Consider the following 27108-nt stretch of genomic DNA (forward strand, 5'->3'; position numbering starts at 1 on the left):
GACCAGTCCTTTTTTGAGTGCAATACTGGATGGTTTTGCAATTCACCTGATGGGGGCAAAAATCAAAGGAGTGGCTCTTAATAGGCTCTTGCTATTCTTTGTCTCTTGTCAGTTCCTAGTCTGTCAGCTACTTAAGAAGCATTAAGGGGACTTTCCCATCCACAGCTGACATATATGCCTGGCCATGTGGACAAGCATGTGAGTAAGTTGGTAAATATCTGAAAATCCAGGTTGGTAAGTGCTAAAATATCACTCAAGGTCAAGAGAATGGTTTGGGGAGTTTGGAAAATCTTTGACTATGGTTAAAGGTTCTGATTTAGTCTGAGGAGGTGTATAGGCAACATGTCTGCTTCCATTTCCCGTCATTTAAGTGTTAAAGGGAGCTACTAGGGAAGGACCAGAGGGATAGAAGTGGGAAGGATGGGGAGGTGAAGAAGGGAAGATCAGAGAGTATGGAAGAGGGAGTGAGGGGAGTGGTAGAGGGAGATGATGGACAAGAATAAACAGTGGTGGCAGCATTTGCCATAATTTGCCTTAATTTGATTTCTGTTATTGCAAGTGCTAGTTACTTATTCTAATTTATTGATCTGTTCCTTTCATTTGGAATTATTCACCTTGAGAGAGGTAGCAATAGATTATTGAGCTCATTTAGAAGTTTTGAAATACCAATCAAAGAACACCTCCTACTGCCTCTGAAAGGTTTGGTATTTGCTCTGTTGTAATTAAATTGTCACATAGACACATTTTAGAGTTCTGAAAGTCCCAAAGTTTGCTTTAGTTGAGTTTTCTGGTTCCAGAGATTTAGCCAATTACAATTTCCTGAACCATAAATATTAGCTAAAAAGCCAGATGGAAAGCCAGGAGTGATCTTACCAACAGAAAAAGATAAGAACATGGGCCTCCTGTTTTGTATTTACCTAATGAGATCTACCAGATGAGATTAAACTTAATGAAATTATTCCTTTTACTTTAAATCCTCTTTTCACTATCTAGTTCTTTCAACTAGAAACAGGAAAAAGAATAAATGCATCTTAAGATCCAATTAGGTGTGGAAGGGATATAGTGTGTCTTTAGAATAAAAGAGTATTGGCACTTGAACCCCTTCTTACCTTCCAGAATCTCCACATTGATAAATTCCTAAAACTTGAGTTTATTTTTTTAGACCAAAATTTCTTTTCTGAACAAATATTATGTACTGGGCTCTCTTGGGGGCTCAGAGAATTTTATTTGAATAACATGGAAAGGCCTTGACTCTCTCGATCTCATCCAATGATGCGGGAGAAAGACGACACCACAATAAACATTTAATGAAGAAGAAAATTTCAGAGAATACTAAATACTCTGGAAAATAAAAAGACATCAGGGTGATGGGACAGAAAAACAGGATTCATCCACTTCAGTTCAAGTGTCTAAGGGACCCTCCCAGAGAAAGGGACATTTAGCTGAGAAAAGAATAATGCGAAGAAGCTAGTCAAGTGATTATCTAAAGGACCAATGTTCCAGGGAGAGGGAACCGGGGAATGACTGAAGTGTGGGAAGGTGTGTGCTGTGTTTGAGGGACACACACTAGGCTAGAGTGGCTGAAGTATGGTAAGCAAGGTGTGTGTTGGGGTAAGTGGGTGGTACAGGATGGGGAGGATTGGACAGGAAGTGAGCAGCCCTTTCATATTAGGTCCTGATGGCCAGCAAGAAACTCCAATTTTATTTAAACAGATATGTAAAGTCACAGGGAGTTTATGAGCAGATTTAATTTAAATTTCTTTTTAAAAATAATTGCAGCTGCTATGAAGTAATGGTATTGTTGGGGCTCACATGCAGGCAGGGAAATCTCTTAGGAGCACATTGGAATTCTCCGGGGAAAGCAAGCTTCATGTAGTGCAGTTGTGGTGAAGACAGTGATGAATATTAAGTGGACAGTTTGGGGTAAATTGAAGCATAAGTTGTTAATGGTTTAAACAAAGACCACAGGGTAGGAAATCAAGCTTGTCCCTGAGGATTCTGTCTTAATAGCTAGCTCAATGGTGATGCTACTTACTGAGATAGGGAAGACTGAAGGAAGATGGAATTTCAAGTGGGTGGTTAGAATAAAGGTTTCGTTCAAATTAAGTCTGAAATGTTTTTTTTTTTTTTAATTTTATGTGGAGCTGTCAAGAAGTTAGCAGACTGTAAGACACTGCAGTTCAGTATGAGACCTAGACTATCGGGATATTTTTTAGTGTCATCAACACATATAATGTGTTAAAATTCCAGAAACATGAAAGAGGTTATATGGGGAGAGAGACTGGGTATAGAAAACAAGAAGCGAGGGCTAGCAACTGGGATGAGAAGGAGGACCAGTGAGGCTGGAGGGAATGTGACACATGGAAGTCAAGGAAAGTAAACTTTTCTAAAGAGGAGGGAGTGACCAGTGGTGGTGAGACACCAGAGGAAGTGAAGGGACAATGTGACAGAGAAGCAAGCACTGGATCTATTGAACCTCACCTTTGCAGTCAGTGGAATATCTAAGATGGAAACTGGATTTGACTTTTTGAAGAGAGAACTGAACATGTGAAGGCTGGAGTAGAGATGACTCTTCCCAGTGTCTGGTCTCAGGGAAGGACCGTGCTGGTCTCAGGGAAGGACTGTGCTCTGGCACCTTGGAGTTAGCTAGACCTAAAGCAACAGAGTAAAGATTCTGAACAGAAGTGAGAGGACTTGAGAACCAGACAGAGATGGTCAGTCATTAGCAAGGAAGCACTGGAGGTCTCTTGGGCAGTGCTGACTGGTTATGAAAAAATAAATTATTCATATGGCCAATTTTTGTTAGAGATTTAGAAAATGCCAGTTATCACACTAATGATGAGAATGGATTGATGAACAACACAATTTGGTCTCTGACATTGTGGACTCTTGTAGCATTTTGTAGACCTATACATTTTAGCATGTCATTCCAGTAACTATTCCATCATATATACAGCAATTAAAATTATGTGTATCTATGGAATCTAAAACTCAAATGTTTGAATGTTTAATTCAAGTTAAACACATATCACATAGTTAGTGCTAGAACCCAGATTACACTGAAAATCAGCATATATGGAAGACCCCTCTCTTTTGCCTTAGCACACTTACCATGTGTTGAGTTCATGTATTCTGCATTACTATAAATACACCAGTTTCTGCCCTTACATGCTCTAAGTGGTAATTAGTGATAAAATTGATGAAAAACAATTGCCAAATCATGTTGAAGGTATTAATTGTTCTAGGAAGATAAGAATACAAAGGTCTATGAGTTTTCCTTCATGGGGGCTATAAAAATAAAATAGTAATAAATATTTATCATGTGACCAGCACTAGGGAGAGTTTCTACTTAATGTCACACTTAACAATATTTCTGTAAGAATATGTCATTATTAAATTCATTTTAGAGGTAAAGAAAAAGGATAATAGATGGTAAAGACTGACCCAAGTGAAAAAGTGCATTCTGAGATTCAGATTTTCTGATTCTGGAGATTTTTTTTTTATCACCATTAGTGAATAGTGCCTAAGTGGGGTCTGGACTATTGATAAAGTTTCTCATGTCCGTATGGACCTAAATATGTCTTAGGATGGGGGAAAATTCAAGAACTGAATGAATATATTCAAAAATTTTTAATTCATTTTACATTTGTAATTGAAAAATTTGACACGGGTTCATATTATGTATAGGCTCTAATGAGCTTGTGTTGATGAAGACAAATGATTTATTTATTTATCTGTTTTTATTTTTACAGACTGCATTTTGATTCATTGTACACAAGTGGGGTATGACTTTTGGTTTCTATGGTTGTGCACGATGTAGATTCACACCATTTGTGTAATCATACATGTACACAGGGTCATGATGAATGGTTTTAACTCCATTTCTTCTTTGACTAGGATTCCCAAATAAAATACAGGATGATTGTGATGGGCTGATAGATCTGACTCCATGAGAATGTCATAGGCCAGACTCTAAGGGAAATGACTAAACAGACTCCATTTTGCTCTGAGACTCCATGTTATGTAGGAAATAAGCTTCTCCCATGGGAACACCCCACCTCTGTGTCCATCATCAGTTACTTGGTGTGACATGTTTAATAATATACAATGGCAACTCCTATGTAGTAAAGAATTGCTCTCTTTTGATTCCTATTGCTCCTAAACAATGTACCATGTGAACAGTAATTGTGTGGATGTTAGCAACCATTCTTTAGTTTGTACCTAGGTAAGGGTCATTTTGACCCACTTTCCCCCTCTGTTGATGATCTCATGATGTTAATGTGTAATTCTGAATCATAGCAACAGACACTTATGATTAATGTGATTTTTGGTATAAGAACCCCTACAACCCTGTGGTCGGGGCTGTTCTCCCAATAGCCATTTTTTGGGGCATTGTGTGAGACAGTCAGCTGGCAGGCTTAATAAAGACTCTCAAATTTGGACTTCTCAGTGGTGATCGGTCTGTTCTTAAGTTGTGCCCCATAACATGCTCAGTTAAATTTGTATTTCAGATAAATAATAATAATTGAGCTGAGCAAATATAAACTGACCTTTTGTATTTGCTAATCCTGCCAACCCTAAGTTGGGCACATGACTGGGGACTGTTATCACACAGACATAATGAGAACAAGAACTAACAGTGAACAGAATTTCACATACTTTTTTGTTTTGTTTTGCTTTACCTTTCTCATTTGTCAAGAAGGGACTTAAGAGAATTTGTGAGTAGTGCAATAGACCAAGTGTGATCACTGCTGTATACCATCATTTCTCCAGAGCAAAGGAAGCTCTGTGAAAGTCGCTACTCCGTTTAGAGACCTACTCATTTCTTGTAAACTGTTTACCTGAGTGTAACAACTTCTCAGTTTCTCTCCTTCTTTGGGGACCTGCTGACAAACCTGAGAGTTCTGTGTTTGACCAGACCTGGTAATCGTAGGAGTATTGGCATCTGGAGACTGAAAGGTAGAACACACACCTCTGAGACCATTCATAGGAATGAATAGTCTTGGCTACAATGGATAAGTTGTGGACCAGCGGCAGAGACAACAGGGGAGAAGATGATGTAAGGGATCAGTTAATATAGCTTGTGACTGGTTCACAAGGCAAAGAAATGAGTTAAATGATTGCAAATTTAATATTTGAGTCACCATGATATATTTGTATTTGTAAACCAATATATAATTCAATTTATATATATGTACATATGCATATTGGTTTCAGTTATATGTATTTACATATAAAATGTACATATATCCATGTGTAATTTCTATATACACATGTCTCCTATACTCAAAAGAAAAAAAAAACAAAAGGGCTAAAAATTCAGGTATAAACTTACAGAGGTAAATTAGCAGTTTCTACATAAAACTTGTGCACTAACTTCAGCATGGCTCAGGAGAGCATATGATGATAATGTGTCACAGTGAGGGACAACAAATTTAATCATTACAACAAGGAGGACAAAGTTTCCAAGAAGGCTGGTTAATATTGTTGCAAGCTATGATGAAATTGAAAGGTTAACTGAAAATAATAGACTAGATTTAGGAATTTTGAGGTTACTATTAATCTTTAAATAAGATGGAATGTTGCATGGAAGTTTTAACATAAAGCAGAAAATGTGCACTTAATTGTATCAAGGAAGTTATTTAAATTTTTTTATTGAGAAACAAATTTACAATCAAACCAGTGTAAAACATTTCTTTCTCTCAAAGCACTGATTATTCTTATGTGTTGGCAATTTCATACTCTTCGAGTCATTTTAAAATATATCAAAAGTTGTTTTGATCGATATTTACCCTACTGTGCTATAGAAAAAGCAGAACTAATTCCTAAATGTATCACAGATTATTTTAATCAATAGTTACTCTACTGAACTGTAGGAAAACCAGAATTAATTCATCCTATCCAACTATGTTTTGGGATCCCTATTGAACTTCCTACCTGCTCTTGTGACCACTCTTCAATTCCTCTCTTCTTGACTTATTAGTTTCCACCAGTGAGTAGAACATGTGGTATTTGTTTTACTGTATATGGCTTATTTCCCTTCACATAATGACCTCCAGTTCCATGCAGGTTGCTGAAAATGATAGGATTTCATTCTTTGAAGAGTGAATAATATTCCCTTATGTATGTATATGTCCTATATTGTCTTTATCCATTCATCCACTGGTGTGCATCTAGGTTGATTGTAGTGCAGGGATCTTTTTTATATACTAATTTCATATCCTTTAAATGTATATACACAGTAGGCTGGACACAGTGGCACACTCCTGTAATCCCAGCAACTCAGGAGGCTGAGGCAGGAGGATCGTGAGTTCAAAACCAACCTCAGCCACTAGGGAGACCCTAAGTAACCAGTACCAAAAAAAAAAAAAAAAAAAAAAATGTGTATACACAGTAGTGGTGTTTCTGGATCATACAATAGTCTTGATTTTAGTTTCTTGAGGCACACCAGTTTCCATAACAACAGTACTAATTTACATTCCCACCAACAGAGTGTTAGAGCTCCCCTTTCCCACATCCTCTCCAGCATTTGTTATCTTTTGTCTTTTTGATAATTATAGCCATTCTAAGTGGAGCAGTTGTGGTTTTCATTTTCATTTCCCTGATGATTAGGGAGACTGAAGATTCTTTATATACTTGTTGGCCATTTTTTTATGTCTTCTTTTAAAAAGTATCTATTTAGTTGTTTAGCCCATTTTTAAATTGAATTATTAGGTTTTATGACTTTGGATTTTTCTTTTTCTTTTCTTTTTGGTCTTTGGTTTCTGAATACCTTACATATTCTTGACATTAATCCTTTATCAGATAAATAGTTTGCAAATTCTTTCTCCCATTTCGTAGATTGTCTCTTACTTCTATTGATTATTTCCTCTACTGTGCAGAAGCTTCTTAGTCTGATATACTCCCATTTGTCTATTTTTATTATTGTTGCTTGTACCTTTGGCATCTTATGCTACACCAATGTGTTGAAATGTTTCCTCTATGTTTTCTTCTATGGTTTCAGGTATCACATTTAGATTTTTGATCCATCTTGAATTGACGTCTGTGTACACTGAGAAGAAGGAATCTATTTTCATTCTTCTACATATATATATTTAATTTTGCCAGCACTGTTTACTGAATAGAAAGTCTTTTCTCCACTGTGTGTTCTTGGGGCCTTGTTAGGAAAAAAATCAATTGGTTCTCTGAATGTAGATTAATATCTGTGCTCTCTAGTCTGTTCCATTGGTTTATGTGTCTCTTTTTATGCCAGTTGTTTTTTGGCTTGGTTTTGTTTTCTGTTTTCTTGGGGTTTTTTTGTTTTGTTTTGTTTTGTTTTGTTTTTGGTTACAATGAGTTTGTCTATGTATTTTGAAGTCAGGGATGGTAAATGCCTCTAGATTTTTTTGTTATCATTGCTCAGGATCACTTTGAGTATTCTGGGTCTTTTGTGATTCCATATAAATTCTAGGATTATTTTTAATTTCATTGAAAACAGTCTTTGGTATTTTGATGGAAATTTCCTTGAATCTATAGATTGCTTTGGGTAGTATCACTTTAATGATACTAATTCTTTTGATCCATGAACAAGGATAGCTTTACATTTTTATTTGTCCTCTATAATTTCTTTCCTCAGTTTCATAATTATCATAGAAAACTTTTGCTTCCTGATTAAATTTATTCCTAAATATTAATTTTTATAGTTATTTTGAGTGTGATTGCTTTCTTAAGATCTTTTCCATCAAGCTCATTATTGGTGTACAAAATGCTAATGTTTAGCTTGGCACAGTGGTGTATACCTGCAATCCCAGCTACTAAGAAGATTGAAGCAAGAGAATAGCAAGTTTGAGTCCAGTCTAGACAACTAAGTGAGACACAGTCTCCAAATAAAACACAAAGGGCTGGGGTTATAGCTCAATGTATAGCATTTGCCTAGCATGTGAAAGGCCCTGGGTTTAATCTCCAGTACTAAGTAAATAAATCAATATTGTTTCTTACATGCTGATTTTGTATCCTACAACTTGACTGAATTCATTTATCAGTTCTAACAGCTTTGTCATAGACTATTTACACTTTTCTATGTATAAAATCAAGTCATCTGCAAATATGGATAATTTAACTTCTTTCTTTCCAATCTGAATGTTCTCCATTTCTATTGCTAAGTTGCTTTTGCAGTAATATATTAAGTAATAGTGGTTGAAGTAGACATCCTTGTTCCTGATCTTAGAAGAAATGGTTTCAACTTTTCCCCAGTTGGTATGATTTTGCTATGGGTTCTCCATATGTAGCCCTTAGTGTTTTGAGGTCTGCTTCTTCTATACCTAATTTGTTGAGAGTTGGTTTTTTTTGTTTTTTTTGTTTGTTTGTTTGTTTTTTCCCGGAAATGTGTGGAGAGCTGTGACAGAGAATGGGAGAGCAGTGACTGAGATTGGGGGTCTCTGATGACCTCATGGCTACGGTTCACCTGGTGCCTGGGAGTGTTTCTGTGCAAGGGCACAGGATGCCTGGTTGCTATGGTAAAGCCCTGCATGAGGAGGCTCTGTGCAAGAGTCCTATCAGCTCTGACTTTGATCTCAGGCACATAGCTCCTGGGAATAGAGGAATTCTTATGCTAGACAACCATAATGTTTCACCAGCTCCACTTCTCGCCTGAGCTTGCCTACTTTATAGTAACTTTAAACAATGGACTTTCTGGAGAGCTACACAAAACTCCTAGCATTGCACTTTGCAACTGTGTATTGCAACTGTAGAAAAGCTACATAGATGTTCTAGTTTCTGTAACTTTCCTGAGTACAAGGAAAAATGCTTAGTCTTTAACCTGATAATGAGACATATATAAATAAAGATTGCTGGCCTAACTCTTTAGATCTGCATCTCCAACAGAGCAGCACTCCACCTGATCCCAGTTGTTTATCTTCAAAATCTGCATTTGTGAGTCTTTATTTTCCCCATTGCCCCTCACCAGAACCTGCAAGTTTGGCCACACTAGACGCACCAGAAAGGAATGCTAAATCTTATCAAATTCTCTTTCCATCTACTCAAATGATCATGTGGATTCTTCAATTCATTCTTTCCTTATGTTATATCATAATTTTTGATTTGTGAATATGGAACCCTATCTAGTGTTATGGTTTAGATATGAGGTGTCCCCCCAAAAGTTCATGTGTGAGACAATATTAGAATATTCAGAGGTGAAATGATTGGGTTGTGAGAGCTTTAACCTAATCAGTGCATTAATCCACTTGAATGGATTAACTGGGTAGTAACTATAGGCAGGTAGGGTGTGGCTGGGAGAGGTAGGACACGGGGGCTACCTTTGGGGTATATATTTTGTCTCTGGTAAGCAGAACTCTGTTTCCTGATGGGCACATTCTAAGCTGCTTTCCTCCACATGCCCTTCTGCCATTATGTTCTGTCTTATCTGAGGATGAGAGCAATGAAATTGGCCATCTGTAAACTGAGTCTTCTGAAATTGTGAGCACCAAATAAACCTTTTCTCCTATAAAATTGTTCTTGTCAGATCTTTTGGTCACGGTGGTGAAAAAGTTGATTAAAAACAACTGGGATGAATCCACTTAATAAAAATGTTTTGATATTTTGACATGCTGTTAAATTTAGTTTGCTAGTATTTTATTGAGAAAAGTTGCATCTATGTTCATTAGAAATCCAGGTCTATAGTTTCTCTCTCTGTCTCTCTCTCTCTGTCTCTGTGTGTGTGTCTCTCTCTCTCTCTCTCTCTCTCTCTCTCTCTCTCTCTCTCTCTCTCTCTCTGTGTGTATATATATATATATATCTCCCCCCCCCTCATATCATTGTCTACTTTTGGTATTGGGATAACGCTGACCTCATAAAAAGAGTTTGGCATTTCATTTCTTACATTTCCACTTCTTGTAATAGTTTAAGAAAATGGAATTCGATTTTTAAATGTTTTGCACCATTCATCTGTAAAGCTATCAGATCCTGTGCTTTTTTTTAGATGGGAGATTTTATATTATTCATTAAATCTCATTATTCAGTATTGTGCTGTTTAGATTTTCTGTGTCTTCTGATTCAATTTTAGTAGACTGTATGTGTTTAGGAATTTAAGCATGTCTTCTTGGTTTTCCAGTTTATAATTGTTCATAGTAGTTTTTTTAGATACTTTATAACTCTGCCTCTTTTTATTTTCTGATCTTAACTTGATTCTTCTCTCCTTTTTCTTGTTTTGTCTAATTGCTAGAGATGTTTTCTCTTGATTGAATTCTTATATTTTCTCATTTATCTGTACTGTTTTTCTATATTCTTTTGCATCTCACTGATTTTCTTTAGGGTCATTATTTTTTGAGACATTTTATAGATTTCTTTCAAATTGTGATCATTAATGAAGAATTATTATTTTCCTTTGGATGTGTCATGATTCCCTTTATGTTTCTTGGGTCCCTAATTGATTTCTACACATTTGATATGATTTTGCTTTTCCAATTTTTGAAGTAGCTTCCGTAGGAAAGTATCTTTTTCATTTAGATGGGATATAGGATATCAGTTGGGTAGGTACCTTGTGTTTAGTTATGGGGAGCTCAAAAGTGTAATCTCCATGTCATTTCTGAGTTTTGATTGATTTAGCAGTGTCCATGAGTGCCTCAGTAGTCTAGACTGCAGTGGTTCATAAAGGATGTTGTACACCTTTGCAGTAAACATAATCTTCCATTAATATCAATCCTCAGGCTCCCAAAGTTAAGCACTGATGGCACTGGAGCTTTTTGGCAGTACCTACCAGAGTCTTGGTGGTACATGATATGGAAGGGGGTATCCCCAAGTCCTTTAGGGCAATTATAGTTGACTCCAATGGTGTGATACAAATATACATGGTCTCTGAGACACAGATATAAAGGATAACTTATGCAAAACTCTCAGAATAAATACAATGGATGACTGGGTCTGTGCAGCAGCTGCCACAGTTATGGAACCATAGGATGGGAGAGGAACCTTCTGTAGGTCCCAGAGGACAAGTAGAGGAAATGCTGAGGTGTATGGCACTGGTAACTATGTACTTAATGTTGTAGAACACGAAAGGTCTACTTTAGATCCTGTGGGGGCACTTAAACTTGTTGCTAGGACTTGTAGCACTCTTAGCCATTTTTATGGAGCTATTGTACCCAGATGGTCCCTTCTCCACATCCCAAGAGTCAAATAAAAATTGTACCAGAGCTTTCAGCACCAGTAATCTGTAGTTACTAGTCTGTGAACTATGGAGCCTTTCCCTAGGTCCCCCAGGACATGTGCCGGTAACCTTTCTCTTGTGGTACTGGTATCCATGCTCCTAGAGTTATAGGACATGAAAAAGGTCTTCCCTAGATTCAATGTGTGAGGTATGAGTGGTGCTTGTGGCTTTGGTGTCTGTGGTCTTGGAGTTACAGAACAGAGATGAAAATGTCTCTAGGTCTCTAGGGGATAAGACTTATGACATCGATAACCAGATTCTGAATTTGTAGGACATGAATATGACATTCTCATGGAGCTTTGGACAGCATCTGAAATCCTGAGGCCATGACAGGGAAGAAGTCCTTCCATAGTTCCCACCAGGAAAGCACAGATGGTATTAAGTTAGGAGCCACTGACAGCTACAGTCCTGGAGCTGCAGGATGTGACTGGGACCATGGCAAGCTCTTAATGGACAGGCATGAGGAAGTCAGAACTTTGGACCACTAGTTATAACTTGAGACTTAGGCTGAAAAGGAGAACTTCCCTACTTCCCACAGGGCAGGCAGAGGTGGGACTTGGGCTTGTGGCTATAACAGCACTTGTTCTGTAGCTTCGGGATGCTGCATATGTTGCTTCTGCCTAGTGAGGTGCACACCAGCCACAATCCAGGGAGCTGAGTTTACAACTGCAGTTTGCTTTGCTCTTTCTACTAGATTGCCTTTCTGACTCTCCATGCTGTTTCCCATACTTCCTCACTGGTTTCCAGGGTTCTTCCTCAATCACTGTCCTTGAAATACAGTTTTTACTTTATTGAACTGGGTTATCTGTAACAGAGCTACACACAGGGCAACCATATTCTGATATCTTGACTATTATCTATCCAGGGTGTTTTAAATGAAGTGTAGATAGTGGTTGAACACCAGGACACCACAGTTAGATTTTCTGATTTCTAAAACTTGCTCTTGGCTTTTCATTAAATACATGAATATGGAAAAGTTATGCAGCTTGTCTGTGCTTTAGTATCTTCAATTGTGAAATAAGGAAGATAATATCTACTTCATAGAGTTGCTTCAAAGATAACAGAGATGATATGTGCAAAGCATTAAGAATGGTGTACACTTATGTCCATGCCTGCTATTATCATCCGATCCATCCACAGGTCCCATGGATACTGTGTCCAAAGCAGTTCTCAAATCTCATCTACATACCAGGTCACTGCTCTTGTCCTAGCTATTGTCATCTTCTTGGATTATTCCAGTAGGAGCTTACAAACTCATCTCTTCACTTCCCCTTTGCCATTTTTTGTATCAAAATCATCCTCTACACTATGATCAACAGTCTCAAAGTATACACAGAGCCACATTTCCATTTCTGAAACTCTTAAGGCTGGATGTGCTTTAGAAATTAGGGTTTGGGATTTTAGAACGTTAACCATCCATTTCCAATTAATTATAAAACACTCTGTGGGACAAAGAACAATGACCTGTAATTAAACATACCAATATTTCTATGCCCCAACCTATAAACAACCATGCTTATGGTATAAAGATGATAAATAGTATTTTAGTACATTTTTCTTCATATGACTCACATTAAGCTAAATACTAAGTTAGTAAATAACCATCCTGTTACATCTGATGGCTTAAGGATCTCAGAAACCCAAATAAATCAGGGTCATTATTGTCATCACCAGCAAGTTGAATTGGGCATTTCATGATTTCAAGTATATAAGATTCATCAGAGAGAAAGCAGCACTCTCCAGGTTACTATCCAAAGACTTTCCAGTCATTCAGGTGTGTCTATAAGGAAACTCTGAGGAAGACACAATTATCTCTGGTTTCATGGTGGATGTATATTGTTCAGGGCTGTCAGTTAACTGGTCTCCTATTCTCATCATATCTCCTTTAGGAAACTTTCCACCCATGGCTCATTGTCCCCACATCCATGCTCCCACCACTCAGGTTATGCCCAATAATGCTCAGTTTTGTTTCATTTTATGTCAGCTTACCTTGACTTATTTGGATTTTTATCTTATAAAATTTTATCATACATGATATTCATATGATTTTCTCCCCATTTAAATGTTAACATATGGGAGTACAAGGGGGTCTCTCCAGAGATAGAGGAGACCTTTACCCAGGCTTTTCAGGCTCTTGACCACATCACAGGAAAGAACTTAAGAACATGACAGGTTTTATCAAGGAGAGGAAGAGCGTTATTAGAAAATAAAAGGAGTAAGACATATAGCCAGAGCATAACGTAGGGTTAGTTTTTATTAGGGTACATTAGGTAGAATATGTATGATCCAACGGTGCCAGATTCCCTCATGACTGGGGAATACCGAGCAAGATTGTGTTTCCCCATTAGGGTTCTGGTCTGGTATGTAGGTTTCAGCTTATAGCCATGTCTCCTGGTCACTCAGATGATCAGTATGGCACAGTCAAACCTTAGCCCCAAACCTCATGAGGTTAATGAACTCTTTTTTACTGAGGTCTTGTTCCTGTTTCACTGTATTTCAGAAAGTTTGGGGGAACTGAAAAGTTACAGAGTAATTTATGGGATGTTGAATAGCCTCAAGCATTTTGACCCTTTCTGTCCCTTTGTCCTGTTCATGAACCATTCATAAGTTGCCCACTCTACATTCCAACAGGGACATTTCTCCTCTAGAGATTCAGTTTTCTGTCTGTATTCTTAAACTCATATCTCGAAGTGGCATGATAGTTGACAAAATCTTTATCTGCTAATTCATTTGCCATCATAAGCACAGTTCCAAGTCTGTACCAAACATTTGTTAAAGTTAATTTATCATTTATTAACTTCATAATAAACTCTTAGCATCTGACTTCTTTCAGAAAGCTGTGGATTTTAAGCCTCTTTAGGCTGCATTAAACATAGAGTTTAAAAACTATTCATACCTCCTCTTTTTAAAATAAGTATCATTAAAACATAAATATATCATTTTAATGTTTTATTAGTACATTATAGTTATGTATAATAATGGGGTTCATTTTGACATAATCATACATACTTGGACTACAGCTTGCTCCATTTCAGTCCCTAGTACTTCCCCTTAAATCCTCTCCTCCCTCCCCTGATCCTCTTCCCTACTCTACTGATCTTCCTTCTATTTATTTACAATTTTTTAAAAAATATTAGTGGTTTATAGATACACATAAAGGAGAGATTCACTGGGTATAGCCGTATATGTACGTAACACAGTCTAGTCAATTTTGTTCTGTAGCAGTTCCTCCTTTTGCCGCCCTTTTCTCTCTCCCCCTCAAACCACTTCCTCTGCTCTACGCTCTCCCTTCTATTTACATGGGATGCCCCCACTCTTTTTTTTTAAGATTTCTTAGTCATAAGATTTCAACACAGGTATAATACTGGGAAGATTAAAAGCCCTAACTTCAATTTTGGCGAGAAGTTTAGGAGAATAGTTTATACTGTGGTTTTACAGATAATAAAATTTTATAGTTTTCTCACAGCACAACAATCTGTAAAACAGGTTTAAGCCAAGGATACAAAGTGGCTGTTGAACCAGTTAGAATATTTATCTCTGGTTGTCTGTGTTTTCTTTCTTTCTTTTTTTTTTTTTTTTTTAATAATGCAGAAGTAAAATATACTTTTACTGGATTTTGGGCTTTTTCCAGTCACTGCCCCTTTTGGTTGAGGTGAGCATTATCACATGCAAGGATAGTTCAGTTAGAATCTCTAATAGCTTTAATACTTTCATGTTGGGCCTTTTGAATGTTTTTAAGGAATGTGATTCCAGTATATGGCCATTTTTCCAGCCAAATAAATTTGTTCACTGACAAGACTTTTGTCAAATAGTCCAATGGGAAATTTTTCCAAGGAGATCTCAGCTGCTTCATAATATCTACTGGCTTTTCAACCATGTTTTTTTTCAGCTGCTTTACACCACTAATGCTCACCTAGGGACAGTTTTATATGCAACACCTCACTGCAAGGCCTCACCAGGAGACATTTGAGAGATTATCTGCATCAAAATGTCAGTGGTGATGAGGTTGAAAACATTAGTTTGCATTGTGCTATTTCTAAAAATTCTGTTCACCTGGTGCTTAAACATTACTTTTCCAATTCAGTTCTTTGTGGTTTGTTTTAGTTTATTTCATTACAAAGCAAACAAACCGCAGCTTGACAGTTGCATCAATTCACCGCTTTTTTCTTGAATCCATTTGATCAATACAAGTTCAAGATCTTCATTTTTCATCTCTTTCTTTATACAATGTTTTTCAGTATTTCATGAGTTCTTGGTCCTTCTGCTGTCTGTTAACTCTCCTTTGTAAGGTATAAATACTGATGAATGCTACAAATATTTTTCAGTAAAATTCATCAAAATTAACCAGTTAGTCCACACTCTGTACTATGAATAATATCAGATTATTGCATTCATTTGTCTCACTTTTAACTACAATTTTAAAACTTTTTCTGGGTTCAATTAAATAGAAAAACCAAAAAATTATATATACATATGTATGCATATACATACATACATACTACATTTGTACAATACATGTACATTTCTATATATTGCAATTACAGAAGCACATGTGACTGATTAACACTTAATAGCGCTGAGACACATCTTTACCTTTACCTCCTCAAGTCAGATTTTGCAATGGCATTTTGCATCACATTTTTTAGAAACATCTTTACGCCAGGTACAAACAGAGAAACAACATGTATCCCATTTGTTTACAATTTAAAAAAATAAATAAATGGGAAAAAAATAAAATAAAAACATCTTATTTTCTGAGCTCCCAGGATTTGGAAATTCAAAAAAGAGATTGTGGACCTGTATTAGGGTCTGATTTTACTCTCCTTGAACCTCTTCAGTGTTTTGCCATTACTTAGTATAAATCCAAAATCCTGAATCCACCATAGGCTCTTAAGTGTCCTGCTCCCATGATTTCTCCAGTCTGTCTTTTACCTTCCCCATCTCCATTTATGTGCTTTGGTGCCTTGTGTCTTCGAGTTTCTTGAAGTTCATTAGTTCTTTCAAGCTTCCTCACATGGTATCACCCTTTACCTGACATGAACTTCCCTTTTCCCCAAAACATACACATATGCCACATTCTCCCTCTAGTTCAAATCACATCTTTCTTTCTTTCTTTCTTTTTTTTTTTAGTTGAAAAGTATTTCTTTTCTGGAACCATATTGTCATTTAGATCTTTTTGCTATTCTCTGCTAACAGGACTTCACACTTTTCTTCTGACATATTTCATTCCTGCATAACTGTCATTGAATTAAGCTCCAGATGTGGAGGGGCTGTCTGTTTTTCCCTCTTTGGAGTCTCAGGTGCAGTACAGGGTCAGCATAAGAATTTAGAGAATGACAGAGAGATGGTGTTAGGTAAGGGGAGGGTCAGGAGCTGTGAACATGAGAGGTGGGAACAGGGTCTTTAGGGTGGATGCCCAGCACCAAGGACAGGCAGTATAGGTGGCATGGGATGAGGGGTGTGTCCCCATCACTTCTGGTTCTCTGTCTCAGTCAGATGAGAGATGAACCCTGGGTGCTAATACTTGGAGTTGGGGGCAGGTTCAAGTCAAATAGGGGTGTCCTAGTGCCCTCCACTACCTCCCTCCCCAGGAAGCCACCCTCCTTTTGCCTTCACCGACAGTCTCCTCCCAGCAAGCCCGCTTGAGACCCATCTTTCTTGTCCCCACAGCACGATTCCTGCAGCAGATGAAAGCTGAGTGTCATTTCTTCAACGGGACAGAGCGGGTGTGGCACGTGACCAGATACATCTTTAACCATGAGGAACTCCTGTGCTTCGACAGCGATGTGGGGGAGTTCCGGGCAGTGAGCGAGCTGGGGCGGCCCATAGCTGAGGACCTGAACAGCCAGAAAGACATCCTGGACAATTACCGCGCCGCTGTGGACAGGTGCAGAAACCACTAAGCATTTGTTAGCTTAATGTTAAAGCGGAGAGGTGAGTAACCGGCTGGAGCTACCGGGCGGGTGGGTGTGCGTGCGTGAAAGAGAGAGAGAAAGAGAGACAGAGAACTTCCTATTTTTCTGACTTATTAGCACAGGTATTTTTACATAATTGAAACGATTATGAAACTGGCTTTCAAGTTATAATTTTGTTCTTTGACATATTGATGTTACTATATTTATATAATGCTAATAGCATTTAAGTAGTGACATTTTTTTCTTTGAATAGTATGGTAATTTACCTCTCATTCTCCTTTATTAGATCTTTTTTTCACCATATTGCCAAATACTTAGTTTAAAATGAATGTCTTCTTATTTTTTATATCCAGTTTTTTATTTCTAAGTTCTTGGACATTTTTCACATTTATTGTCTAATTGTCATCTGTTCTGATAATTATCTAATGTTTATTACCTCTGGTATCCTATTGTTTTTCTCAGTATTTGGAGAAATTTCTCTGCAGTAAGATTATAAACACCTTGTTGATATTTGCTTCAGCATTTACTTCACCTTATGGCTTTATAGTTTGATTATTTTATTGCTTTCTATGCTAATAATTTAAACGTTTTTATTTAATGAAATGTTCTGTAACAGTGTTATTATTAACCAATTATTCTTAAATCTGTCATTTTGTAGTATTAGGAAATGTTTCCCCCAGGTTTCTCCTTTTATAAAAAATGCATGATTGAAATTGGTTATGTCAGGGATTATCACAGGCACTTAACACATGTTAATGTCTAGGCCTCAAACATCAGCTAAAAAGAGAGATAATTATAAAATAATAGCAATTCCAGTAGTAGGTGTGCTTGATTTGCAAAGGAGAGGGATTCATCCTCAAAGTGTCAATATACAACTTTAAAGGGAATGACTTTCCTTGCTGTTTTCCCTCTCCTCGGGACTCAGAGAGTCCCTGCTTCTCAGGGTGGAGCCCTCAAGATGTGAGTCCATCAAGGTAGCATGGGTAGGCTCCATCCAAATTACTTTGTCATATTTTTTTCCTCAAAGTAAACAAGGATAATAAACACCTAACATATATTGAAGATGTTTTTACATATTTTAGGTACATTAATGCTTATAGTGTCAGTAGACTCTTTTATTGGGAAATCTGAAGCACAAAGAAATGTAAAAAAAAAGAAAGAAAAGAAAAAGAAAACAACTCTTCTGGATCAACCAGTAAGAGGCAAAATCTAAGACAGGTGTGGTGGCACACACCTGTAATCCCAGCAGCTGAGGCAGGAGGATCATGAGCTCAAAGCCAGCCTCAGCAGTTTAGTGAGGCCCTGAGCAACTTAGTGAGACCCTGTCTCTAAATAAAATATAAAATGAGGGGAGGGCATGCTGGGGATGTGGCTCAGTGGTTAACTGCCTCTGGGTTTAGTCCCTAGTACCAAAAAAAAGTGGCAAAATCTGAATTCAAACTCAAGCAGCTCAGAAATTATACTTTCGATTAACACCCTATATGTTTTGCAAAACTGGTAAACATTTTAATTCAATAATGAATATTTTTTCAAGCTGTGACAAAACTAAGAATATTTTCTCCAACTGTCTCAAATTAATGAGCTCCTGCTATAAGGATTAAAACCAAGGCACATGACACTGTTAGGCCAATGACCAGCTCTGAGGAGACCTGCCACACTTGAGCCTGGCATTGGAAGGAAAAAGAAAGGCAGCCGACCAAGGAGAATGACTCTGCCTTTCTGACTTATTCTCTCCACCTTTTCTCCCATAGTTAACCCGAAGGTGACTGTGTATCCGAAGAAGGCGCAACCCCTACAGCACCACAACTTCCTGGTCTGCTCTGTGAGTGGCTTCTACCCAGGCCACATTGAAGTCAGGTGGTTCCGGAATAGCCAGGAGGAGGAGGCTAGAGTCGTGTCCACAGGCCTGATCCAGAACGGAGACTGGACCTTCCAGGTCCTGGTGATGCTGGAAACAGTTCCTCAGAGTGGAGAGGTTTACAGCTGCCAGGTGGAGCACCCAAGCCTGATGAGTCCTGTCACAGTGGAATGGAGTGAGTGAGAAGCTTCCTGAACTTATAAATTCCTATCCACCAAGAATGAGAATTGGTTAATCTCTGAGTGTAAGATTTCTCTTCTCCCTATACCATAATTTCATTTGCTCCATGTTTTCTTTTCCTGTAACATAGGTCATGGGGTAGCCCTGTGATTGTACCTACAAACACATATATGCCTTAGGGAAGCAATTATGCCCAGTAGTCCAAAGAGATGTTGTGAGTGTTTTGAACCTTCCCATAATATTGTAGGTTAATGTTACTTTATGGATTCAGCTTGGCATGACCACAGCCATCTTGAATAGTACCACCATGATAGCACCAGAGTAATCCGAGTTGGTTTTTCCTGCATAGTTTTCTAGCAAATTATAAATATACAAACCATTAGAGTGGTATGTGCAACTTTACAACCAGACTGTGGAACCAGAAATATGCCCTTTCTCTTTTATAGTAACTGAAGATAAACCAACCAGATACATTCCCGCTTCAATGAAATTACTTTTGTCCTAAGTATTATGTATACTCACCTTCTGATCCCAATCATAAGCTCTGCTTGAAGCTGCTTCTACTAATAGATTGTGCTCTGTGCAATTCTAGTCTGTCTCCCTCTTTTCCTTCTATCTCCTGGCATCTCGTGACTAGTCCTCATACCTAGACCATGTTGTTCATTCATCATCTAGTTCAATGCTTGGACCCACTACATTGACTGACTAAGAAGGAAGCCACAAGGACTTAGATGCTCCCCAGCAGTAAGCCTTGAAAAAGCCAAGATTTTGGTAGACCAGATGCATGCTCTGGGTACCCCACTATTTATCATGCTGATACAGTTAGATGTCACAATATAGAAGATGGCATGAGTTGGGCCTTCTGGCAAGAACAAGGAAGAAAGGTACCTCTAGGGTTTTGGTCACAGCTCTAGAAGGAAGCAGAAACTAGACACACTCCTTTACAATGGAGTTTCTACAATGCCCTATTACAGTTGGAGTCACTGACCAAGACTTTACTGGTCACAGTATGAACTGGTCCACATTAAAAACAAGGTAGGCAGATGGCCTATTTCACCAGCCTCAATCCACTATAATACAGGCCCTTACTCTAAATAAGTGGCATATATATTTATAACAATCCTTTTCAACAACTTATTGTGGAAAATGTTGGGCCCCTTTACCTGTGAAATTATTCCTCACCCACCTGTCTGTTAGATGCCATGGTGGCAGAAGCAGATGGGCAGCCCAGTACCTATGATCTCCTAAGTACAAGTACCTTCATATCTGAAAATGCTTGGTATACAAATGTATAGAGCTGGATAACCCAAGTATCTGAACTGTTGCTATGGTATCACCTGTCAATGATTCTGTCTGCTTTGAGACAGGAAAAAATTGGAGCAGCTAATGGACAATATGAGTACAAAAAGTATCTGTAGGTTTTGGTCACAGCTAACCTGGTCCCTGTTGATCCTGTTGGACTCTGGACCTGTGGTCATAGCTTATGCCCTCAGTGGGCTAAAAGAAATACCTCAGGACAATCTGGGTCTGATAGGCATCTCACTGTTAGTCTTGGGAATTGCTCACAGACCCCATCCTGTTAGCCAACGTGTGTGCTCTGCTCCAACACACCAACCACCAGCTGCCACTGCTATGTTATCTAACAGAGATGATGCCAACAGTATTTTCTTGTTGGATGGTGTGTAGCTTTATAAGCCCCTATTAAGTATTTCTTTTTCCATCCATAGTTGTAATTTCGGTCTTTTTCTGCACTTCCTGGAAGCTGTGCTGTTATCAAGACAAAATGCTGTGTGTATATCCCTGGTATCACACACCTCATGTCACATAGTGTTCAACCCAGGGCTGCAAAGGTGCCAAGTATACTGTTTATCAGTTCCATAGAGAGAAATTTGGAGAACTCAACAGAGAGGTTTTGGACATTTTATTACTTACTCCTTGGAGATAAGGGGCCAGGATTCAGTGAAGGGCCATGCTATGCCCACAAGCAGGGAGTATATATGTGATAGGTTGCATACCACTCCACAGATAACTTTTTCAGGAGTTTTATGAGTACATTCCTTTATGACCAGATAACTCTATTTAGGTCTTCTCCTTAATATTGGAGGTAAGGGAAGTGACAAACTCCCCCTTTCCAGTTTCCTCATTATCACATTCTTTTAGAGTCCTTCTTATCCCACTGCAAGCTTTCCTAAGTACTGATTAGCACTTAACCCAACACATACCCAGCGATTTGTCTGAACCTTCCCTTCTACAGAAGACATACTAAATTGTCAGTTTGATTTCACGGATTTCTGGTGGAAGAAATTGAATATTATTATGATTTGCACAAATTTTTCTCTCTTTTTGTGCATATGTTTTTGTTGTTGCTGTGGACTCTTCCTACAAGTCAGACAAACGTCTTCAAAATGTGCTGACTATACAACACTAAACCCCTCACAGATTAGAGCACGTCTCAAGAAGAAGTTGTGTGTGAAACTGTAAGAGATAGTTATTGGGGTGGAATCAGCTTGGCATGACTGCAACCATCTTGAGTAATAGCTGTCGTGATTGCCTGAAGTAGCACTACATGACTTTTCCAGCATCATTTCCCAGCAAACAATGACTAATAACAACTGTTAGAGTGGTATGTAGAGCTTTATAACTGGTCTCTGGTGCTGAGAAAGTGCCTAAATTTTTTATATTAGCTTAAAACAACCAGGTATTCTGGCTTGGATGAAGTCACTTTTGTCTTAACTTAGATACATGCCCTACTTCTGCCTCAAATTGTGGGATCCACTTGGTCTTGATGCTGCCAAGGACCACATTTTTGTCAATAAGTCCCACAACTAATTGCACTCTGTGAGATCCTATATCTGTATGCCTCTTTTCTTTGATCTCATGGTACTTTGGATCTTGTTTTCATACAATGAACCCAGAATGTTCCAGAACAGACACTTTCTTATCCTGACTCCAGACCCTGCCCCTTTGGGTTTCTGATGCTGTTGCTTTGGGTTGTTCATTGTGTTATTAGAAGAGAAGCAATGCAGGGATCTTGCTGACATCCAAGATGGCCAGTCTCAGGTTTTCCTTTCATTATCTCTATCATCCTGAATAAGCTGTGTAACCTCTCTGGATCCCAGACTAGGTGTTATTTCAAGGGTGATGACTTCTTTTAAAAATTTGTTTTAATTAGTTTTACATGACAGTAGAATGCACTTTGATGCATCATATATAATGGAATATAATTGCTCATTCTTCTGGTTATACATGATGTAGAATCCCACTGGTCATATAGTTATATATGTACTCAGGGTAATAATGTCTGATTTACTCTACTGTCCTTCCTACCCTGAAACCCCCTCCCCTCCCTTCACTCTCCCCTACCTAATCTGATGTAACTCTGTTCTTCCCTAGATACCGCCCCCATAGTGAATTAGCATCTGTATATCAGAGAAAACATTTGGCTTTTGGTTTTTTGGGACTGGCTTATTCTTATTCACTTAGCATAATATTATCCAGTTCCTTCTATTTACAGGCAAATGCCATAATTTCATTCTTCTTTAAGGCTGAGTAACATTCCATCATATATATATTATATACATACATATATATATATGATACACACACACACACACACACACACATATATGATACACACACACACACATACATATAAATTACATTTCTTTTATCCATTCATTTGTCGAAGGGCACTAGGTTGGTTTCATAGTTTAGCTACTATGAATTGAGCTGCTATAAACATTGATGTGGCTGCATCACTGTACTATGCTGATTTTAAGTCCTTTGGGAATAAACGACGAGTAGGATAGCTGGGTCAAATGGTGGTTCCATTCCAAGTTTTCTGAGGAATCTCCATACTCCTTTCCATAGTGGTTGCACCAATTTGCAGTCCCACCAGCAACGTATGAGTATACCTTTTTCTCCACATCCTCGCCAACATTTATTGTTGTTTGTATTTTTTTTTCTTTTTTTTTTTTTAGTGCTGGGGATTGAACCCAGGGCCTTGAGCATGCAAGGCAAGCACTCTACAACTGAGCTATACCCCCAGGCTCTGTTGTTTGTATTCTTGATAATTGCCATTCTTACTGTGGTGAGATGAAATCTTAGAATAGTTTTGATTTGCATTTCTCTAATTCCTAAAGATGTTGAACATTTTTTCATACATTTGTTGATCAATTGTATTTCTTCTCTGAAGTGTCTATTCAGTTACTTAGCCCACTTATTGATTGGGTTAATTGGTTTTTTGGTGTTTAGTTTTAGTTTTTTGAGTTCTTTATATATCCTGGAGATTAAATTTCTATCTGAGTTGCATGTGGTAAAGATTTTCTCCCATTCTGTAGGCTCCATCTTCAGGTTACTTATTGTTTCCTTTGCTGAGAAGAAGCTTTTTAGTTTGAATCCATCCCATTTGTTGATTCTTGATTTTACTTCTTGTGCTTTAGGAGTCTTGTTAAGGAAGTCAGATCCTGGGTGATGACATTTTAATGAATTCAGTGCATGAATCTCATAGTTGTTCAATGTGATTTTTAAATCTGTCTTTCCAGGAATGTAGTTGAGCCTTCTTCCTCCAGTCTCAAAGCTCTGTCTCTCATGGTCTCTGTGAGAGATGCATTAGGGGCAAAAATCACTAAACCTGGCTTCTTCTCTCAGGGGTACAGTCTGAGTCTGCATGGAGCAAGATGCTAAGTGGAGTTGGGATCTTTGTTCTGGGTCTGCTCTTCCTTGTGGTGGGGATGTTCATCTACTACAGGAATCAGAAGGGTAAGGAGTCAGTTTATATCTGAGACTCTCTATAGACATTTCTGGGGGAAGAAACAGGGCTTTGCTGAGGTTAGTTCTCAGAAGATCAGTGTCCTTGTACAAAGTTTTTCTTTCCTCGGGTGACTTCAAATTTCCTAGAAAACTGGAAATCGAGAGTCTATAGTAACTGTCAAAACCTAAGGGGTTGTGGCTTATAGAGATAAAAGAAAGGTTAACAACTAGAGATACTGGGTCAAGAACCTGGGACAAATGAAAGAAGAGCTGCTAAATATTGCGTTTGTGTGACAGAAGCTTCCTAGTCACACACTCTCAATTTGTGCTCAGCCCTCTGCCCTGGCTGGTGTGGGTTGTGGTGAGGTCGGGGCAGATGTGCCTCTGCATCTTTAAGTATCTATCTTCCCAGGATGCCCCAGACTTCAACCAACAAGTGAGGTCCTTTAATCCTCTCTCAGAGACAGATTTGCTTTCCCTACAATAGAAGGTAGAGGTGACAAGACCTGAGACAGATCTAATGGGAAAGGCTTTGAATCCAAATTTCTGACCAGGCAGTGTGCTCTAAGTCTTCTTTCCACTTAGTAAAAGGCCTGTTCAAGTAGCACTGGCTCAGGGACACTTGAGAATTTTGTTCTCTTTGTACTGCAGTGCTGTCATGAGAGGCCATGAGAGGGGAAAGGAAGCCATCTACAGAGTTAGAACTGAAACACCACTGTCCTCTGCCTTCTGCAGGACTCCTGAGCTGAAGAGCAGGTGACAACACTGCAGGAAAGACCCATGTCCTGCCTCTCCATGTCATGGAAAGGTCCTGCCTGGCTCTCCTTCTTCCACAGAGACAGTGCTTTCTCAGAATTCGGTTCCCTCTGATTCAGTGATCCCACAGAACATGTCCTCCCTGCTGGCTTTCTAAGCCCCTGCACCTAACCTGGAAACCCCAGTACAGCCCCAGGAGGTCCTATTCTCCATTTTCTCCTGGCCCCTGAGTATTCAACTCTGACTGCATCCAGTGGGTGTGAACTCACTCTGTGCCACATTACTTTATTACATTTTCCTCAAATAAACATGAAGTGAAAAATCATCTACTTCAAAGTTTCAAGGAAAAGAAATAGAAAAGAGAAATGGAGGACTGCATCACAATATAATAATGGCTTTCATTTATGTATGAGTATATGAGGTAATCCGTTTGTTAAATAGGTGGAATTATCCTTTTCCAAGCATACAGATATATCAGACATAATACTCTACACCATGACTACACATGATTTTTATTTGTCAATTTAAAAATTGGTTCAAAAATTTAAAAGTCAATGCCAGAAAATCAGCACTGACTATAACAACTGAAGCAAATTTGATGAAAAGTATTTGATAGAAAACAAGCTAGAAAAATAAAACTAAATCAGAATTTTTTTGTGTGTGCTTGCCCAAAACATTGTGTAACTTGCAAATCAAGTTATGATCAAAGTTCACAGACTCCATTAATATACTTTTATGAAGCAGTTTCTGGGAAAGGCACGTGAATTCGATGAGAAGGTGGAGGGTTCTGCTCTTGTGTTCCATCTGAAGAGTCATTTTCCAATATAAGTCAATTCAAAGAGCAAATAATCAGTTCAGAAGTTTATCTCAAAGCAATAATCATTTGGACACAATTTCTCCACTGCTCCTTTTTAATTTTATGAATATTAAAAATTTATATAAAATATTTTAAGTCATATTATGAATTATTTGTATAATGCAGATTTGCCTATAGAAATTTGATGCACAGATATTGATTGATGTCTGTTCTCTTAGATCCCAGGGTTGCAACTTTACTCTAGGTTGTTCCCTCAGATGAAGAAATGACTTGTCTCATGTTATTTTAGACCTGCAGTGTGAGATTACAAGGTTGAATTAAAACCAATGGCACACTTTTTTCAATGAAGGTGGTTTTATAGTAAAAATAACAGGAAATCCACACTAATTAGTTCTATTTTTCTATAACTTGCTGTGATCCACTGTGGGACATCTTCAGGGCTGCTCAAATCAGTGGGCCAGTGGCCTCTCCAAGAATCCTAGACCTTTATTGCTTATCTTTTCATCCTCAGCACACCTGCCATCCTGAGATGGTAGGACACCCACTGCACCTTTAGGTTTCATGTTCTCTCACAATCTCTAAAAGCAGGAAAAGGAAACTTCTTCTTGTGTGCTTTTGTAAGGCCTAAGTAAACTTCTTCCAGAGTTCCCACATGACCCACTTCCTCACACATGGGAACAACCACAGATTACAGTCACTGGCTCAGACAAACTATGATTCAACTTGTGTGGAGTGGACCTGTTGCATTTGGAAGAAAAGGAGCAAAGTCCTGCCTTCGTTGAAGGAAAAAAATGATGGATGGGGTAGGAGGGAATGGTTTTAGGATAGGAAAATATAGTTCCTAATATCATCAAGCTGTTAATATTTTAAGTTAATTTCCTCATGAAGACCTAGAGATTCTTAATCATCATCCTCAATTCAAGATTTTGAGTATTTTCTATAATATTAAATACTAAATTCTACCCTTTACCTACAATAAAACAAAAAGCAAAAATACATGGATAGTTTTAATTTGTGGACAAAATGTATTAAAAACATTTGTTTCAGAAAAATAGATCTATGATAAATCAAATATGAAAATATAAAGTAAGTATAAAATTACTAGTGCAGTTGTTATTATTTCTATTACTCTCATCACCATTATTATAATTACATTTAAAGACAAAAAGACTTTCTAAAGCTTGTACTTTGCTAGAATTTTAATGTTGCAACTACTTTGGAAAATAGTTTCATAAAGTGTTAAACACACATTTGTCATATAACCTAGCAATTTTATTCCTTGAAATCTACCTGAAACAAATCAAAATGTGTTCTCACCAAGATAGGTGGGCAAATGTTCAGAGCAGCATTAGCCACAATAGCCCCATACTGGAAACAATCCAAATATCCCAAACTATAGTTGAAATATTTTCTTCAGAAAAAAGTATTATACTATCTACTTGTTTTAATTTTTCAAAAAAAAAAAAAACTTAGTGGTTTAAAATTACAGCCCCATAATGATTTCAAATAATTCTGGGAATTGACTGAGCTCAGCTGGGTGGTTCTCACTGGGATCTTCCATGTGTTTACAGTCAGAGGTCAGCTGGTTCAGGTCCTCAAGAGGCTCAACTTGGACACTCTCTGCTTGTGGTTCCAGACCTCTAATGTGGCC

At 38.0% G+C, this 27108-nt stretch overlaps 1 protein-coding gene and 1 pseudogene across 2 annotated transcripts in view; both read left to right on the forward strand.

The window, feature by feature from the left end:
* The window catches only part of LOC306666044 (H-2 class II histocompatibility antigen, E-S beta chain-like), a 100645-nt gene extending 75680 nt beyond the window's left edge, over nt 1–24965 (forward strand). The window contains exon 6 of the mRNA XM_079147854.1: nt 24620–24965. Coding sequence (XP_079003980.1) covers nt 24620–24633 — 14 coding nt within the window. The 3' untranslated portion in view covers nt 24634–24965. The remainder of the gene's footprint in view (nt 1–24619) is intronic.
* LOC306666055 (HLA class II histocompatibility antigen, DRB1 beta chain-like) lies at nt 101–24965 on the forward strand (annotated as a pseudogene). Its single transcript, XR_013766707.1, has 5 exons — nt 101–202; nt 16850–17113; nt 18846–19127; nt 23783–23893; nt 24620–24965. The product of XR_013766707.1 is annotated as an HLA class II histocompatibility antigen, DRB1 beta chain-like (transcript).
* Nucleotides 24966–27108: the final 2143 nt, after the last annotated feature.

The sequence above is a fragment of the Sciurus vulgaris genome, assembly GCF_902686455.1.
Source record: "Sciurus vulgaris genome assembly, chromosome: 7".
Lineage (NCBI taxonomy): Eukaryota > Metazoa > Chordata > Mammalia > Rodentia > Sciuridae > Sciurus > Sciurus vulgaris.